This window comes from Cyprinodon variegatus, unplaced genomic scaffold (assembly GCF_000732505.1).
Source record: "Cyprinodon variegatus isolate N-32 unplaced genomic scaffold, C_variegatus-1.0 Scaffold79, whole genome shotgun sequence".
Taxonomy (NCBI): domain Eukaryota; kingdom Metazoa; phylum Chordata; class Actinopteri; order Cyprinodontiformes; family Cyprinodontidae; genus Cyprinodon; species Cyprinodon variegatus.
Window position 1 is genome coordinate 95370 of NW_015150532.1, and position 19728 is coordinate 115097.

The window sequence follows — 19728 nt, forward strand, 5'->3', positions numbered from 1 at the left end:
TAAAGCAGAAGTTCACCTGAGTATGGTTACTAAAATAAACAACAATTAGTAAGCCTTTACTAGACAGGCAATTTCATAATAAATGATAATAAAATATCTAAGTAATGCTTTCAGATACAGAATCTTTCCAGATTCAAACAGAAACACTGAAAATTACATTTGTTTTGTTCTTTGAATTTACAAAACAAAATCCTGACCTGTTTTTTAACCTCCTAGAAGTAAAAGCTATTAATTCTTAATGTATATTAATGTATTTTCAGTTAGAAAAAGCTAAGAATTTCAGTAAGCGACACATTCACAAAATGTGGAAAATGGAGCAGCTGAGTGTCCTTCCACATCGTCTGAAGAAAGTCTGTGCTGAGTTGGAGAGCTGAGTATGGTGTAAGGATTGAAACTTTAATGCTGATGAAAAATGCAAAATTAGAAATGGGGTTATAGAATCAAAGGTCTTTCTCTTTTACTAAAATAAATACATGCATTTACATGCTTTAAAAAGATAAATCACTATGTTTCCTTGAGGCAGAGCAGATCAGCCCTAAAAGGCTCAGATATGCTTTTAGTATCTCATGAATAAGAAACTCTGTGGAACAAATTGTTGAGCTAAATTTTTAAGCAGCGATGGGGCTAATGCCTTCTACATAAGATCCTCATAAATGGTTTCAGGATGATCTATCTATAGTTCAGGCTCTGAGGATTTGATATTTTCTATGCTTGTTTGTTTGTTAATTTCATTTGACTAAAAGCTCATACTCAAGCTACAGTGATTGCTGTTTTTAATGGGAACAGAACAGCACTACAAGATCATCACAGAGATTTTTTTTATCAATACCATATGTCAAGGTACACAAACATTGATATTAATTGACAGATTCTGTTTGAGGGCCTACCAGCGAGATAATGAGTGTTTTAGTTTTTAGTTTCAGTTATGTAAATATCTGCAAGCAGATCTAATAGAATGTGCTACAGAACCATCAGCTTAAGGAGATTCTCTGCTAATTTAATTAAAACAAAACCTACTGGACAATATGTCCCTCTTGGGAAAAACAGAAGGCTGTAAACTGTTTTTGGTTTCATGCCCCATTACCGGATCTAGACATGGCTGCTACTCTTCTAAAGAGAAACCCCATCCTTCAATGCATTTCACCTGGTTTCCTATTTACCTATTTTATTGGATTAGCAAAAAAAATGTAAATCCATTTTTATTGCTCTAATTTCATGTGGAAACATTTGCATATCAAATAAGCATTTTAAAATCAAGGTATCTGTTTTTTTCATTAATACTTTACTAATTTAAACTCTAACATCTAATTAGTGACGCATGACTCTCTTTTTCCATGGGGGATAAAGTGCAAACATGGTTTAAAAACAAAACAAATAATAAAAAAAAAAAAACTCTAAACACCTCTATTAGAGAACTGCAGCAAAGTGGCATCTTGGGTTTGCCAAGTCTCTGTAACAATGCTAACATAGTACATGCTTGCAGATTTTAAGGGAGTGATTCACGAAAAAGGTAATTTTCTGTTCTAAGATTTAAAATATAAGCAAGTAAAAGTTTGCAGGAAAAAAAATACTTGAACTATACCAGGAACCATGTTTTTGTAAATTAAAGACACTTTATATTTGCAAAGTGCTGCAATCTCCACCCCAAATGTAGGATATTTGCAGACAGCTGAAATAAACCCTGGATTTTTGTCATTTATAATATCTTTTAGTACACAGAGCGTTTAACTGTTTTGCACTGTTTGAGTTGCAGTATATTTAGTTATTTTTTGTTTGCTAAATAATGCACGCGCATTCTTTGGCTGATGCTAGTTTCCATTGGTAAATCTTAACCGCCACAAAATAAAAAAAGTGTTTTAACGATTTGATCTGTTTTCACCTCTATGTTAACAGAGCTGTTTCTGGGTGGATCCTGAAAATAAGTGGTTCTGCTAATTGTCAATCATTCTGATGATATGTTTACATAAGGCCATCCTACGTGCTAATCCCCAGTTAGCTATCTTTATCTGCACATGCGCATTTTCAGGCGTACATGTGTGATGAGCTACGGTTTCAGACAATCATTGAAGCTCGCCTTTCTTTAAAAATGGCCGAGGGTAATAAGAGAAAAAGTGTCTACGAAGTGTATGAGAAAAAAAGAAAGACCTCAGAAGAGGCAGATATATCCCGGTATGCTTTGCGCCGAGAGCTCACCCCCCGCAAACCATCATGAGATTTGCTGTCACAGTGGCCCGCTATCGCCATCGGCTGTCTCTACCTGACAGCGCTGACTAATAACAAAAAGAGCACAGGCACCACGCGGTGGAGGGAGAGTTACGTGATCAATTGGGAGCAAAAAGTAGTGATCATCTGTCCGAACACTAGTTAACTGAGTTTGCTATAAAGTCCACTATATAATCCCTGATCTATATTGTGATTGAGGGATTTAGGGGTTAGGGTGGACATTCAGGCACAGTAAGTTTGTACGAGCTATGAGAACAGCAACTTTCAAACAAAGCATGCACTAGGAGAAATGGGCTTGTGCACTCTCTTGCACCCGTTAAACAAGCATTCCCTCTCGGGAGCGGATACGGGGATGTGCACTTATTTTTTTGAAGTGGAGGCATGTCTTGTCAAAAATTTGTAAAGGTATGCTTGGTAGTGACATTTTACATATTAGTGTTATTATATTGTATATGTAGAAAAGGAAGAAACAGCTCTTTATGTCAAGGTTGCTAGATGTTGTTGAGGACCCAAACGCAGAGTAGTACTGTAGGAGGCACATATGAGTTCTTGCAGATTTAATTTAGAAACAATTAGAAACATAAACAGGAAACCAAAAACCAGGAGACAAATGGGAGAAACTCACATGAAGAGTAAGGTAATGAAGGGAAACCAGCACTGAAGAACTGCACATTAGTAATGTATAATGGAGACAGAACAAAGACTTGGCTAATCAGCTGATAGGGAGCAGGTGTGGATAGAAGCAACTAGAATCTGGTGGAAAGGTGTGTGGCACAAGTGAGCAACAGAGAGTAAACAAGAGATATATAACAACTCAAATACAACCAGAAAACAACTAGAATGACACAAAATGGGAACGAAACCAATGACCAAGAAAACACAAAATCATAGTGCAACCGGAAACCCAAAAAGAAAGGAAGTCCACAAAGGGCAGAATTACGACACTTTACTCTTTTCTTTTTCTATTCTTAATCTAACATCTAATCTAACATCTATCCTTGCTTTTATACAGTCAACAGATTTTAAAGTGAAATTAGCATATTGATAGAATTCAAACAAAAACACCACAAATTACCATGCTAGTTTGTACATTCGCAATTTTTTATAAGAGTCCTTTTTGTGCACGTTTGCTGATACTTGGTAGAGACCACACAGAGGGAGAAGGTAAGAAATTTCAGTATAAAAAACTTACCCCAGCTCTCTTCACCTTGATTGCTGCAGACTGTGGATCAGGAACAACCGCACACCAGCTGCCACTTGTATCTGCACAGCATTTTTAGTCTTCAACTCGCCTCAACTCACAGTTTCCATAGTTACGGGCTGGGAGGAATTGAAGACTGAAAATGACATACAGGACATTTGGTGTTTCCCACTCTGTCCCTTTCTGCTGTCCCTTTCACGCTGTCACAAGGTTGATGATGTTTGGACTCAAATGTCTCTTAAAGGTCAATTGGCAGCAATGTTGGTCAGACTTCAGAGTGAAGAAGAAACAGAAACTGACAAGTTAAAAGTGACAATGAAAGCAGTGACCGGGTGTGTTTCCTCTTTCAACTTTCCATCCATACACTAATAAAACTCTTCCCTTTAACTCTGTAGAGAAAGTTTAAACTTCGAATGACTTTAGAGATAAGATTTTCTTTTCTAGCACGAAGAATTGTACATAAAGTTTTCTGTACAGTATAAAAACAAACTTACAAGGTCTGAAAGCAATATTTTTCTAAAACCTTACACAGCTTTCTGAGCTTTTCTTGGACCACAAAGAGATAGTAAAGATTACTTTGACAAAAAAAAAGGTTTTATCCGTCTACTCTGGTGGGACAATCTCAGTTATCTTCCATTATGTTTTCTCACCATGATGAACAATCTTTCAGGAGGGCAAGAAAACATCTTTAATCATCTGCCTAAGTGTGTTGGTTGGAACAAAGGGATTTGCTTTAGAGAGCGACTTGATAAGAAGGTGCAGAGAGCAAACGGAACGAAAATTATGAAGAGTAAACTTTGGTTGAAATTGCATATTCCAAATCATTACTGAAGTTATTAAATGACTGACAAAAAAATCTGTTAGTCTTCTAGGATGATGAATTTCTAATTTAATTTTTCTCCATGATTTGTGTTATCTAGACTGATAAATAACGATTCACAGCTGTGGTTTCTGTTATTTTGCAAAGTGGGCGTTAGAACTTCTAATGCATACACAGAGCTTTAGCAGGAGATTACCTTAAATCTACTATGTGAATCCCTATGCAAGTAAGATTAGCCATCTATGCTGATGGATTAAAATATATATCTGTATAAAATAAATTACATATCATAGAAAAAATACAAACTGTCCCTGTACAAGGTTTTATCTATGCTATAACAAAACAGAGTTACATAATTGGTCCAGGAAGCACCAATAACCCCAACTCTTTCAAAAAATAAATGTCTGCAAACGAATAGTTTATGTTGCAATATAACTACACCAGTCAGAATGTTGTCTAACTTTTCTTTAGTTGATGCTGTCATGCAGGATGTCCTGCAAAAGTTTTATTGAGTGTCTCTATTAGAATACAAAGCCAATCTGCAAAGCTGTGAGCACCCATTTAATCCTCTCACATGTTGTCACATCACTGGTAGGGTAAGGGGAAAGCCCAATAAGTCTTTCATTATTTGTAAGTGGAAGATAATGATTCATGGTTTTCATAGAAGCAGGAAAGATTTCCATTGAATAATTGATTCTCGCGGATTTTTACTGCTTACATGAGACAGTCTGTTGACAGGACAGCTGTTAGTTATGAACACTGAAAATCAGGTCTTTAAAGAGAAGAAAATGGTGCAAAAATATTTGCTAGAATCAATATACATAAATCAGCATAGTGTTGGAAAAAGGCTCTGATCCGGCGAGACCAAAATCCTTTTTTTTTTTTTTGTCAACATACAAAAAGCAGTATTTGGAGAAAGTGTGCCCTGTTCATCACCCAAGACTACAGAGAGTGCTTTCTTAAGCCAGTGAATGGTAGGAAGATGGATGGCTGTGAATACAGGGTACATTCTGAAGGACGATTTGTTAAAAGCTGAAAAGTAGTACAAATTGAGTGGAGGTTTACGTTGTAGTAGGACACCAAAGCTAAACAAGAAACCAGTGCTACAATGGAACCACTTCAATCAATAGATAAGACTTTATAACCTATTTTATAGACACTTTCCAATCAATCTGAAAAAATTTAGTTATTTTATGATGAAGAACTGATAAAAACAGATAATGCAAGACTTTATAGATTTGTTTGTCAACATGTTAAATAGCCATGAGTCCTGATTCCCTTCTAGTTAACTTTTAGTAACTTCTTTCTTCCTTTTGATGAAATATATGGAAGTTTTAAGATGTGAGGTAACAAAAAAAAAAAAAAGTCATATGTCAAGAAATTGAAAGTTTCAGTTATAGTTACCCTTGGATGAATCAAAATAAAGGTACATTTTTTAATAAATGTTGCCTGGCAGTTACACTAAAGGGTATTTTGGGTGAAAGAATGTGAAGATTTGCAAATATAAGTATTGCTAGGTAAATTAATATGTGTTTTGTTGGCTTTATGATTGAAAATGCTATAGGTGTGAAAATAATTTAATGCTCCTTTGAAAAAAAGATTTATAGTAATTATCAACATAAGACTTCATATAATGAATAAAGCTACTTTGCCATAATAATTTATTTTAACATACATTGGTGTAATTAAAAACTATTGCTACTGTGTCACTCTCTCCCTACTCGTTAAGATTAGATTAGATTAGATTAGATTAGATTAGATGAGCTTTATTGATCTCACAGCGGAGAAATTCACTCGTCACATATTGGCATAGAAGTTACAGAAGGTGCAAACAGGGAGGAAAAAGGTGCATTAAGAATAAGCAATATATAAACAGTATATCCAGGTATATACAGTATATCAAGATATAGGATTAAGGTGCAAGTGTACATGTATCGCACACAATGAAAAACAAAATAAAAATAAGAAATAGAAAAAAAAAAGAAAGAAATAAAAGTATGTACAAAGTATGTATAATTGCTTAAATATCCTGAACTGAAATTTAAATCAATTGTATACCATCTATGATTAACACTAATGAGTAAAGATTTATTGGCTATAAATATGTCACACTTTCCTGACCACGGGAGTCAGCCCAAGACTTTAGCCTCCTGAGTTCAATTAATCTACAGTGTAAATAGGGCATTGAAGGCGTGGTGTGAGTTTATATCAAGCTTTTGTAATGTGTTCTATTACTTACAAAAAAAAAGATTTAAAAATATAATGTAAAAAATACAAAATAAGTTTAGAATAAGTTTAGATGATGCTGAAGTGTAATTCACCTAAAGATAAATACGGCATATCTTCGTATGCTATGACATGCTGTGGTATGAAAACAAGAACATATAATTTTAAAAATGCGAATCTGATTGAAAAGTGTCTTAAAATGACAACGGTTGGGAATTGCTGCTATATAAATAAAACTGTACGGACTTGAAAATTTAAAGATTAATCAACACATAATAATTTGTTCCAATGTATTTAGCAATCAATTGGCCAAGAACTTTTACGACTCTCAAGAAAATGTTTCACAGCTGCAAACAAAATGTATTCTTCTTTTCAGACCGCATTTTTTAAAATCTATAAACATGTTCAGTAGACCACTGAAAAAAAATAGTTTGAATCTCTTAATTATTGTGAATTCTATAGAATACAATAGAAAAAGGAATATCTATTGTCCCTCAGTGGGAAGAGCGTATCAGCAGCACAGCGGCAGACAGAAACAACACAGAGAACTGGCAATAATATTGAAAAACATAAATCGATGCCATAACTTTGACCTGTGCTGAGCCTTTGTTTAAAGGAATCCTGTTATCTCAATAAACCAATGTCATTAAATATCCAACCGGTTGGTTCCCATTTAGAACAGAGCAGTAGGAAGATACACAATCAGCTTTACATTATACATTATGATGAAGAAACAGGCTGACAAATGAGACCAAATTAAAAGTAACTGGAATCATGCTTAAGCAATTCTTGCCTACATCCATTTTCCTTTGTGGCAACACTGTGTGAGCCTTCTTATTAATAGGTCAATGAGGGTCAGTAAATCCGATTTATATTCATCAGATCTTTGCTCAAAATAGGCTAATCAAATTTTAAGAAAGGAGAACCTTGGATCTGTTTTAGCCATTGTTTTTGACCTTCGAGCTCTAAGGTCCAGCAGAAGGGAGGAACAAAAACATGGTTGTTTTCATTGGTCACTGAATATAATCAAATAAAAAACTTTCAAGCATTGCATGAAAAATGTGACCATATTTTCATGGTCTGCATTGATGAAATATTTCTACTGGAAGGCTGTTTATTTCCAATTCCGTGTGTACATACAGCCATTGTGGCTCCTAATCAGATGCACTGTATATTTCTTTCATTTGCCACTGGGGCTGTGGTCAGAGGATTTACTAAAAAATATCTGACGGAGTTTGTTTCCAAGCCTTGTTAGATTTTTTGGCCTTTATCTTGACTCCCTGTGTCTACGGCACCTCAATCATAACAGCATGAGCAGAGCCCAGACTAACTAGGTTATTCACCACTGGCCCCAATAATTCACTAAGGCGTGCAATAGAACACACTTTTTCCCCCCTGAACCAATAATTCAAAAAATAAAGCAGCTTGATTCATAAATAAAAATCTTTTATTAGTGATGCCAGTGTTGTATAATAACCTGGCAAGAGAACATTGAAGCAGCCTTAGATTTTAGTACATAATTAGTCTGTACTGGACCTGTAAAAATGGTTACTGCAATAATTTTGATGTAGCAATTAAGAGATTATATGAGATGCATCCTTTTGCATCGATTTGATGTTATCACACATCTTATAATGTTGGCTGGTGATTAAACATATTCATTACCATGGTTTAAAACTAATGTGAGTTAAAACCATTAAGAAGAAAATTATGCTTTTTAAATTATTATAACAAGTGATTCATGGATAAATGTGTTTTAGTTGGCAGAAACACATTTATTCATTATAATTCTGTTAGAAAGCTTTCTACTGTTGACAAAACAATCCAATTTCTGTTTGCAACAATTGTCAATCTCAACCTGCTGTTCCATACAATGTGTTACCTCTGCATGTATGGGAGTAAATGTTCCCAATACAGATTAATAGCATTAATATTAGTTAAGACTTTCTGTAAAACATGAACAAAATAAGTGCATTAGATAATAAAATAAAGTTTTCTTTATTTACACATTAATCAGATCAAATGTTTTGTATCTGGTTGTCCGTTTTAAACGTCAAGGAGTCAAACTGACCATTCCAAAAAGCTAACCAACAAAGCATTAAGTATCTGAAAATGTCTGAAATGTTATTGCTTTCTAATTTGGCAAAACATTCTGTAAAACTGTATTTTATAAGAATAATCTTAAAGGACAGGTTTAATAAAATACAGTCTTTTTGGTTTGCATTGTGAATTGGTTTAAACACATTACGATTGAGTTTAAGGGTTAGTTTTAAGGCTATCTAACCTCATTTGATTTTTAAACACACTGAAATATAACATAATTAGGGCTTAAACAATAAAATTGGATTAATCGTGATGAATGGATTATTGAAATAATCATCGATTAATTTAGTAATCAATAATTAAGTGGAGTATAGAGACTCTAATACATGCCTGTAACTGACAGAGCAACCCAATTAGAGCAGCAATTATACCAAGATTGGAAAAAAAAATGTGTAAACACTTTGCATTTAAGTTCTAAACAATTTTCGTCTGTCAATATGGTCTATCAAGAAATCCTCAATTGGAAAAGCTTTATTTTCACTTGGTTTAATTTAGCAAAAAGTTTTCTTTAAGGAACCTTTTGCTATCTGATTATTAATAATTAAAAAAAAAAAATCATCAAAGTAATTGATTTGCAAAAAGCTGCAGCCATAAACATAGTGGCAGTATTTTATTTCTAATGGTTTTCAACAATTTTAACATTTCTCTGTCTTCTTTCATGTGTACTCCTTTTATTAGTGTCTGTTATGACAGTAATCAGTTCACTCGGTCACCTGTTGTCTTAATACCATTGCCATATATGCCTGTTTTCATCGGAAAATGTTTTATTGTTATTTATTTAGATATCTAACAACATAAATACATTTATTTTCACACAACTGTTTTAAATGGGAGGACTGTATTGTTAACATGTACTCTCTTTACCTCCAATAAAACAAAGAGTAAGAATCCATAAAAGTTGGTGATACAAAGATCCCAGATTCTCCTAACAGCAACACAAACCGTGCCTTTAAAGGCATACTATGCAACATTTTTCAGTTAATTCATGTGTTCCATAACGTTTTGGATGATTAAATGAGCCATTTCAGGTCGAACAAAGGTTTTCTTGGCCGCCCTGGTGGTCTGTTGGAACAAATGGAACAAAACAGTAATTACCGCAGTAGACATGGTGATTCGTTGCGTTCGCCTGTTTGCTAAGCTCAAAACAACCGCGCCTGGCTTGACGGAGAAACCAGGAGAACAGCTGAGCATATATACGACAGTGCACTTTTACTTTCGCCCTCTGGGGGGAGCCTCGCTGGAAAATCAACACCGGTTGCATAGTATACCTTTAAATATGAACGTTTTAAATAGCTTTAATAACATGGAAAACAACCTGAATCTGGTTTAGAGACAAGAAGAGTTTTGATCAATTGATTACAAAACATGTCAGATTCATTCAGTTTGACCTTGACTGTATGGGAAAAAAAATGATTACTGTCTTGTTAGCACCATACAGTAACATGCCACATTATTGGAGTTTCATTCTTCTCTGCAGTGTTTCATTTTGTTTTTTTTTCAGGTTAACACTAATATACTCATATGTTTTTGCACTGAAAATCATTCTGAGCTAAGATGGCATTTAAAAGTACCTTAATATAAAGCATTGGCTTACTCATATGATCTCAAGATACTAAGTGAGATTAAGCTTTTGTCAGTGGCTCGAAAGTGAACTAAGTTAGAATCCTCTCTCTGACCCCCTCACCTGTTTATTCATGAAGACATAGATGACCGGGTTGATAACTGTACTCGTCTTGGCCAGAACTGAGGGAATGATGCTTGCTTCAGGTGTGACAAGGCCAGGCGGCCCGAAGGTAGCCAACAAGGCCATGATCCCATATGGCAGCCAACACAGTAGGTAACAGATCACCATGATCACTACCATGAACAAGACCCGCTGCTCACGCTTCTTGCTAAGTGATGTATTGATCCCGCTCACCTACAGACACCACAAGAAAAGAAAAGGGAAATAGAATCAGAGGCTTTGGGACATAGGACTTTGTTGGAAGGACACAATTTGTCTTGACAATTAGGTTTCGGTAGCTGTATCTCTCCCACTTGCAGAGCTGATAAAAAGGAAACGGGGTTCTGAGTGAAAAAAGATCAGATCAGAAATGCTGATGTCAGCGAAAGGAGGTATTTGAACGGGGATAAAAAGTAGGAAGAAAGACAAGGACTAGGAGGAATGGAATATTAACAATGTTTAATAGAGATGACTAAGGAATGATAGAAAATGAATGAATACATCACTATTTCTTTATCTAAATAATTCTGATAAAACAAGAGACTTTTAGAGGTTAGCCCTAAATTAAAACTCGCTTTATAATTAAACACAAAAAGTTTCCTGGTTCCTCAGTAAAGGTACCTTAATCATTCCAGACAGTTTTATGGAGATTTAGAAAGTGAAATGCTCTATTTTTTCTTAAAAGGTGGACAGCTTTTTAAGACTCAGACCATAATTGGTATCAAACCTTTGAAAGTATGCCGTCAGTAAAGTTTTGACTTGCTATATGATGCGGTATGATGCTCAAAAGGAAATTGCACTAAAACAACAAAGGCTGCAATAAAACAAAATTTTAACACATACTTTATCTACAGCAGTGAAGTACAGCACTGTGGCAATTTTGGTCTTTTTAAAGGGCTTTATAAATAAAGTTGAGTTGAGTTTACTATTGTGGGCCATCTGTTCTATTCTATTTTATTCTATTTTATCACAACTATGTATGCATAAGCAGCTACCAGCAGCAGAGTATTTAACCTTTGAAGAGAGAGCTGACATTTTGCTTGATGTAGTACAAGACCCTTGAGTTGATTAATTGTGATCAAATATTAATCATTAGCTGCAAGCCAAGTTCAAACTAATGTGACAGAATATAATATACCGTGTAAATACACACAGTGAAAGTTTAGTTTAAACATGATAATAAATGAGATCCTGAATAAAAATGTATTCAGAACTACGAGAAATTTATGATCTGATCAAACCGTCCAGAATCACACCCAAAGACATCTTCTGATGCATCCATATAAAATCAAATAATTTCTCTGCTTTAAAGGAAGCATTCATTTGAACTAATATTTACTTAATCATGTAAAATATACATTTTTAGGAAATAAAAGCTTAGTTTAGTTTATAGAAGACTTCTTTTATATAAAACACTTTCCTTCTTAACAACGTGTGCTTCTCTCCATTTATGGCTCTGTCTGATGACCATTTCTGTCACTCAGTTGCTTTACCAACCTGAGAGACACTGGCACGGTTCATCCTCTAAGAAAATCTCCAGCTGTGGCAGGATTTTTATTTTTTTTTTTTTTATCTCACTTTACCTAAATGTGATGCTTGCTTTCTAAGAAATACTCCTTATCAGGGAGATAAAAACAAAAAAGAAAAGAAAAATACATATGTATTCAGCATGTGAGAAAACCACCAAGTAATTTCAAGTAAAGAAACATCCTCCCTTTGGAGAGATTTTTACTGAGAAAAAAACTCTGTGCAGATAAATCTCTATGATTCAACTTTCAGCTTACAGACATAAAAAAAACGTTTTAAATAAATGGGTAAATTTCTTGAAATTAGAGGATATTTGATTATTGTTTTCAAAAAATTAAGCCAAATTCAGCCTTTTCTTTAACTGCATTAATTTAATATTTAATATATAAAAAAACAGCTCAATTTAGAAAGTCTTACAAAACTATTTGAATAAAAACTATGCATTTTATGTAAACATTTTAGTTAAAATTTTAATGCAAATGATAATTTTTCAGTTTGTACATTACTTAAAAAATATCATCATTGCTACAAAGGAAATATCGTCAATATTATTAATTATTTTTAATTCAACAACTTATGGGCTCAAATATGCTATTAAGTCTTAACAATTGATGCAGAGCTCCATAACTTAAAATGTATATAACTCTAGACAAGCTGATGTTTTCTGTCCTGCCATTACAAATGGAAACATGTGGAATAAGGACTTTAACCAGAAGCACATGCTTTGGTCATATGATACCAATGTCAGTTTAATACCTCCTAGAATGCTCAAATGTATGCTGGGTCACATAGTCTATGTAATTGTTAGGTATGGGGGGCATCACAGTCTAAAGAGTCGACACCATACACCAACTCAATTAGACTTAATCAATGAATGTCAGTTTGCTCCTACCTCTCGAGTTATTTACTGTAAGCACACGACTAAAGGTTATCCTACTGGCAATAGTTGGTGTTAAGAGAAATTACATCAGAAGCGGCAGTGGTTGTTGTACAATTTCTTTATATAAAAACAAGATAACAGGTAGGGATGGGAATCGAAAACCCATCCTGTTCAGTACCGGTTCCAAGTGTTTCAATTCCATGGCACTGTTTTGCTGCTCGCTTAATGATTCTCTTAACAATTCCAGGCAGCACCAGAGCCTAGCACTGGACTTACGCCACGTTTTTAACGCAAGCTACACACATGGCATTCAGTAAGCAAGTACGACGTGACCAGGCGTAAGTCTAGAAAAGCAAAACAAAAGCGGTCAAAGCACTCGGTAGTTTGGCTTCATTTTAAGGAAGAGAAAGATGGCAACGAGGCGCTTTGCAATCATTTCAAAGTGGCAATCCCATCCGCGGGAGGAAATACATCCAACATGCAGAAACACCTGCGCACACAACATGGCATACATTTTAACGAATGCAAGTGTTTTTGATGCTTCCGGACAGAAGCTAAAGTTACGACCAGCATGGAAGGCAACTCTGGTGGTAAGTAGCTAGTTTTATATCACTGGCTGTGCTTAATGTGGGTTCTACATCATATTCCATTTCTGGAAATAAACCCATTTCCTACCTCTCTTTGGGGTTATTAAACATGCTATGAAGTTGCTCCGCAGTTCAAGGAGCCAGAGAAAGGTGACGCTAGTTTATTTAACTTAAAGGCAGATGAGTTTATTTCCCAAAATTGTACAGTAATGCTTTTTCATTAAATGAATGCCTTCTCCATTAGATTTAGATGACTGTGATGAGACAGGTACTGTAGCCTGGCTGGCTCAGAGGCTGGCAGCTCCCGTTCCCTGCTTTCTGTTTTCGCCGAGGCAGGCAGAAATAGAATGTCCCAGGCAAAGGTAGACGAATGTCACCGTGCACTTACCAAGTTCATTGTTTCACAGACTCAATTAGAGAATCTATAAGGAATCAAATAATTTCACAGGATCGAAAAGGGAATCGGAACTGTGAGAATCCTATAAATTCCCAACCCTAATAACAGGGATGTATTTTTCACTAAATAATAACTATATGTGTTCACTTTGCAACATCAAAGCAATAGATCAACTACATACGTGCTTCCAAAAGTCCGGAGACTTTGAGTATTGAGACGTATGATAACTTGGTTCACAAGAAATTTCAATCAAAAGCCTTTAAGACCACATGCAGTTTTAGATGCCTATATTGCCATTCATTCTTGGAGCTTTCAGCATTCATACCCACATCTCTGCTTTCATCAGACAGGTATGTTTGTATTTCTTGAGCAGTGAGTCCCTGAGTGAATAAACGCTTCTCCATTGTGGCAGACTAATCAAACTTTTCCAGGGACTGACATCCTTTTCACATTTTTCTCATTTACCCCCAAGAGTCTTCAACAACCTTGTGAAGCAGACATTTTTGTCTAGAAAAAATACAGTATATCTGTGGAACTTTTTCTCTTAAGCATCTTTGATAAAGTGAGTGGATGGGTTATAAACAGCTACTATAGATTAGTTAGTTATAGAACTGGTTTATAGGGTGGATTTAGATAACTACAAACAAGAGAGTTTATCTTCTAGCAGATGAGTTCATGAATTGATGTGAACTTTTCTTAGTATACTGTGGAAGAAGTGTTAAATGTTGACATGCAGATATAGTAGCGAGGAGTCTAAGGCAAAGCTAAACCTAGCATCCTTAATGGGTGAATTTCAACACTAAAGTGGAAATTCACTTTGACTTCATATAGCAAATTTATATTAAAAGTATAAAATACTTAAGATTACTACACCACATACTATGGATGGATGGATGACAGCTAAACTATTTATCATATTGTAGCACAAAATACATGCCATGACATTTTTTTTAACTATTAGCACCAATGTATTCACATACAATATGCAGAGCAGAAAAAAAACAGATGTTATCATTATCTCATATAGAGGAGCTACAGATCTGATCAAATTCAAAGTCAGATCTAAGAGTTTGTTTGCAGGTTTATGTCAGTATGAACTTGCTGTGCAGCAGATAAAAGATTCTGTTGGAATATTATTACTCCATCGAAGTGCATAATGATGTTTAGCAGCTAAATGTTTCAGATGGTGTTTATGGTGGATTATATTTAATGAATCATTTAATTTTTTCCCCATCGGTGCACTTTGAGGATTACACAGCCTAACTCCATAAATGCTCCAGAGGCTAAAAGTTATAGCATTACAGTGTCTTAATGCCTAGGGAGACTTGAGTAGGTAAAAAATGTAGTAATGCCTGATTATTTGACAGAGCATAGAATGATAAAAAAGAAATGGAACAATCCTTTTAGACATCTGGAACTAATTTCAGGATTCCTCTCAGGATGTCTGCTGCACCTAATCCCTCCGGATCACCTCTTATTACTTTTTTTTCATTTGCATTTACACAGCTTTGTTAGTGCTTATGAAAACTGTGATAAACCTCGTCAGGCTGTTTATTTTTGGAACATGTTTTAATTTGTAATTGCTTCCCTTAGGTCTTTTGTAAATAGAGTAAAATGTTTTAGAATGAATAATATTGCAACCCCAGTGTGAGCTGGTAACCCTCCAAAAGATTGTTTGCACATAAAATAGTGAATTTTTTCTGCAGTGGGGCTGTATTAAAGCTAGTCCTGGAGGCTTTTGGAGTTCACCACATCTGTTCACCAGTACACATTTCTAGACATTGCAGATTTTCACAACTTTTGTTGTTATACAAGTATGTTCTCATCAAAGACATATTTTAAAACAGAAAGAAATACAGTTTTTGCTTTAACAACCAGCAGTGGTTGAGAATATGATGAAGATAAATGGTAAATTATGCTGAAAATGTAAACATGTTCGTCCTTAATTCCAAAACGAAGTAAGGTTACTCTGTCAGCATGGAGCTTTTAATCTAGAAGCTTGCATTTAAAGAAAAGGATGTGGCCTTTCTCATATAACAAGTTCCACATAGAGGTGCTATTTCTGAGCATCTCTATGTGGAAGCTGGATTGGAACCCAGGTTCCCCCATCTTAAACAGGATTTTTTGCCTACTATGTTTGTTCCACCATGAACCAAAGAGACAGGCAAACAAAAATAATATATCTAAGAAATCTGTTAGCTTATATGTAGAAAAACGCCTCACGTTTGCTGCAGAAAAAAATTATAATTCTTAAATATTTCATTTTTTTTTTTTGTATGAGAGAAAAAGAGCAGTAACACCTGAAGGTGTGTTGGAACACAAAAGTAAATGTAAGAGAAAATCTGTTGTTTTTAACATTCTTAGTAATGATTACTCCTGAGAAAGTCTGTGTGGAAGGCGATATTGACAAATAACAACAAGGCAAAAATCATCAAAACAAAACAAAAAAATCTTTAAAAAATTTATTTGCCTTAAAAGTGAGCAGGTAAATAAAATTATGTTCCAATGGAATGAGTATTTTAGTCCCTAAAATAAGATAAGATTACATGTAAAAAAGTTTGTTTTTCTAATTTTAAGCCCATAAATCTTATTCCATTGGCAAATCATTTTACTTACCGTACCTACTCAAATAAATCAATCCAGTGGGAGGGATCAAAGCCATCTTTTGTCCCCCTTGATTTGTTGTTAGACCTATGGTACAGTAGCAGCCATTCAAAATGGCCCTCCCTAGTCAAACGCCAGCTGAATGGCAGCCCACTTCCCTGCGACTCCCAGCCAAATCCCCTACAACTTCCAGCCACAGGCCTTCTCCTGGGCGTGCATTTTTCTTTTACTCTGACTCCACTCCACTTTCACTAAATCACAGGATCTGAACAGGGTCTGAACAGGAGATGACGCTTCTCTTTAGATCTTATTGTCCACAAATCATGACAGAAATAATATTTTAGTACAAATATTTAAGTTAAAAAAAGGAATTGTAGGGGACCAGCCAAGGGCCCATCAATGAAAGTGGGGAAATTTTTAATTTCTAGTACTGTATTTTAATCTCAATGCTCCCCACCACAAGGAAAAATATCTTCTAGAAAACTTCACATCCAGTTGCCTAGCCTGAACTTTTTCAAGCTTACTCAAGTCAAGTGCAAATATAGTAATATATAGTTTAACTTTTACAGTAAAGCTAAGTATAGAGTTATGATTGTATCTAAAACCACTATCTAAGCTAGAGCAGTTAATGAACTCAGTACTACTGACTGTTATTCCAATGAGCGTGCTAAATCAGAGGTCAAGGATTAGAGGACCACGGTCCGGATCCGGACCTACCTGCTGGCTAATCTGGATCCAACCGATTTAAAACATTTATAAATTACAAAATGTTGTCTGACGACAGTGTCTTAACGTCACTTGCGCCGCTTCTCCTGTTACCCCGAAATCCCACATCCTCCATCTCTGCTCCGCCCCGCTGCGCTCCAGACCTCCTGCACAAAGCAAAGCCTACAGCCTCTGCTGTTCATCCCGTCTCGCTGCGCTCCGACTTATCCTCGGAGCTCGAGGAGAGCATGCGTGATATTATCTTTACATGCAGAAATGAACACTTAATTTGATATGACATATAAAAAGAATCCCCATCAGCATCCAGCATATGTGCAGTTTCTGACGGAGATGAGAAATCTGCTTTCTAGTCTGTTGAAGTACCAACAGTTTGCATCCAATCTTTTAAATAAGGTGCTAGTTTTTTGAAAAATATAAGAATTATGCTCTGATTTTTAGTTACCGATCTGTTGTTGCTATATTTTAATTTCACAAACCGGATTTTCTCGACATTCTTTTTCCTGTATGGTGTGATTGCAATAGCGGATCTTGACCTGGCCGGACCGGAGCGTAGCCTGAATATTTAGAGTATGTTTGGCTGAACCTGCTGCTGTGAAGCAGGATTTTCCACCATGAAAGTAATCAAAAATAAATATTGATCTAGGATCACGAATGAGCACTTTGATATGTGCTTGAGAATGGCTTTGTCTCCATTCAAACCCAGGTTTAAAGCCTTGCAGGGCAGCATAAATCCCACTGCTCTCATTAAGCCATAAAAAAGAAAAATAAATAAACAGTTCAGGTGTTTTAAAAAATATGCGAATCAGGAAAGTGTCTATATACTAAACAAAAAATTGTTGTTCTCTACTTCAAAAAACACTTTTTTTAAAATGGAAAAAAAATCTATCTTCTTTTATATTTCTTTATTAAAAAATTCAATGTGTAACATGAATGCATAAACACCTCATTTATTTTAGTGTTACATTCTCTTTAAAGTAACAGACTATAATTAAAAATGTTTCCGGACCTTTAGTGGTTGATGATTTTCTTTATTTGGACCCCGCTGATTTTTAATTGGTTACCCCTGTGCTAAATTATGAATACAAGATTTCAAAAACCAGCTGCTTGTCTGCTGATCAGTTCTACATGACTAACATTGGAATAATCTTTTCCAAATGTGTCAGTTGGTCAAAACCACTGTGTTTCATCATGTTGATCCCTAGTGTCTCCTGCTGTTATGTAAGAAAAGAAAACCTAGATAGTCCTTGTTGGATTCCTGTGGTGCAGTTTGAGTGATGCGTGACAGGTTGTCGATTTGAAAAGGCCTACATCTTGTGTTACATCAAAGCGCTGACACTGGCGGAGCAGAATGCAGCAGCAGAAGAAAACCACTGAGGGCATGCAAACTGCTGAATAAAAAAAAGAAAGAAAAACTTGAGTAGTTTGGCCCAAATGAAGGCCCTAGATGGGTGAATTACCAATAAAAAGAGAGATGGACTAAAACCTGTGTAACATAAAAGTAGACTACGGTGCAGTGTGCTATCAGCAGCTAAACCTTAAGACAATTTTTGCTGAAATAAGAAAAAAAATTTTAGACATAAGATCAAGTGGATCAAATATGGGTAAAAAAGTTAAATGTTTTCATTATGAGCGATTGTTGAGGGTTGAGCAGGTGCCCAAGCAACTTTTAAAGTGCATGCAGGGTGCTTCACTTTCTGAAAGAAGGACATTTTTCCCTTCCAGATGTCAATAAAGCTGGCATTAACAAGCCGCTTTCTGTATGCGTCAGCCATGGTGCCCCTCTGTGTGGAAAGACAGTCGTTCTGCGGTCCTCCGCTGTCACACAGAGATGTGCTGAAGAAATGTCCTGTCTTTGGGCAAAGCCATCTATTCTAATCACAGCTTGTCAAACAGAAAAAGTAAGAATAATGGTGTGTGAAGTGAGCGAGGCACATAAACTGTGCGGCTTTAGAGCTTTTGACAGTGACTCTGCGCTGTAGGCATTTAAGCTGTTCACGCTTCATGTAAAGATGAGGACCTTGCACAAGGGAAATGGTAAAAAGCAGTTCCTACATAAAGCGCCACACTACACTATTCATTTACCTTGAAGTTTTACAACCACATATTCTGACGAGTATTATATTTGGATTATGTAAAATCTAACTTGTACATGGTTGTAAAGGAGGATTTTTTTAAACCACTAAAATCTTAAATGTTTAACATAGATTTTGTACAGTTTTGAGTTTCCAGGGTACTTCCCTACCAGCTTATTATATTCTGTTCATTGTAATTGAAGATCAATTTTCAAGTAGTCTTACATGTCTCACTTGGATTTAGGTATCAACCGTTTTAAAACATTCTCTGGTCTAAATTATTAAAACTTTTGCTTTGGCTGTTTGTCCAGGCTTAGTCATTCTAGGAGAGTATTTTGCAGCCTCCAGCACGGGTCGGCACTTCCAGCTCCTGAAGGCCAGTATCCTGCAACTTTTGGATGTGACCTTGGTCAAACACCTGAATCAATTAATTGGACAACAGGAATTGACTGCATACTGAAAAGGTAATGCAGCCATTTCATTCAGCTGTGTAGGAGTCAGGACACATTTAAAAGTTGTTTTTATACGGACCCTCAGTAGCTGTAATTGCCCACCTTACAGGGATATGTACCTAAAGCTTTTAAGGTTGCTGTAATTAAACCTCTGCTTAAGAAACCGTCTCTTGACCCAGATGCCTTG

At 35.6% G+C, this 19728-nt stretch overlaps 1 protein-coding gene across 1 annotated transcript in view; it reads right to left on the reverse strand.

Annotated features, from left to right (window-relative positions):
* The window catches only part of LOC107083612 (vertebrate ancient opsin-like), an 80848-nt gene that overhangs the window by 13599 nt on the left and 47521 nt on the right, over window positions 1–19728 (reverse strand). Inside the window, exon 3 of the mRNA XM_015372975.1 lies at window positions 10258–10491. Coding sequence (XP_015228461.1) covers window positions 10258–10491 — 234 coding nt within the window. The remainder of the gene's footprint in view (window positions 1–10257; window positions 10492–19728) is intronic.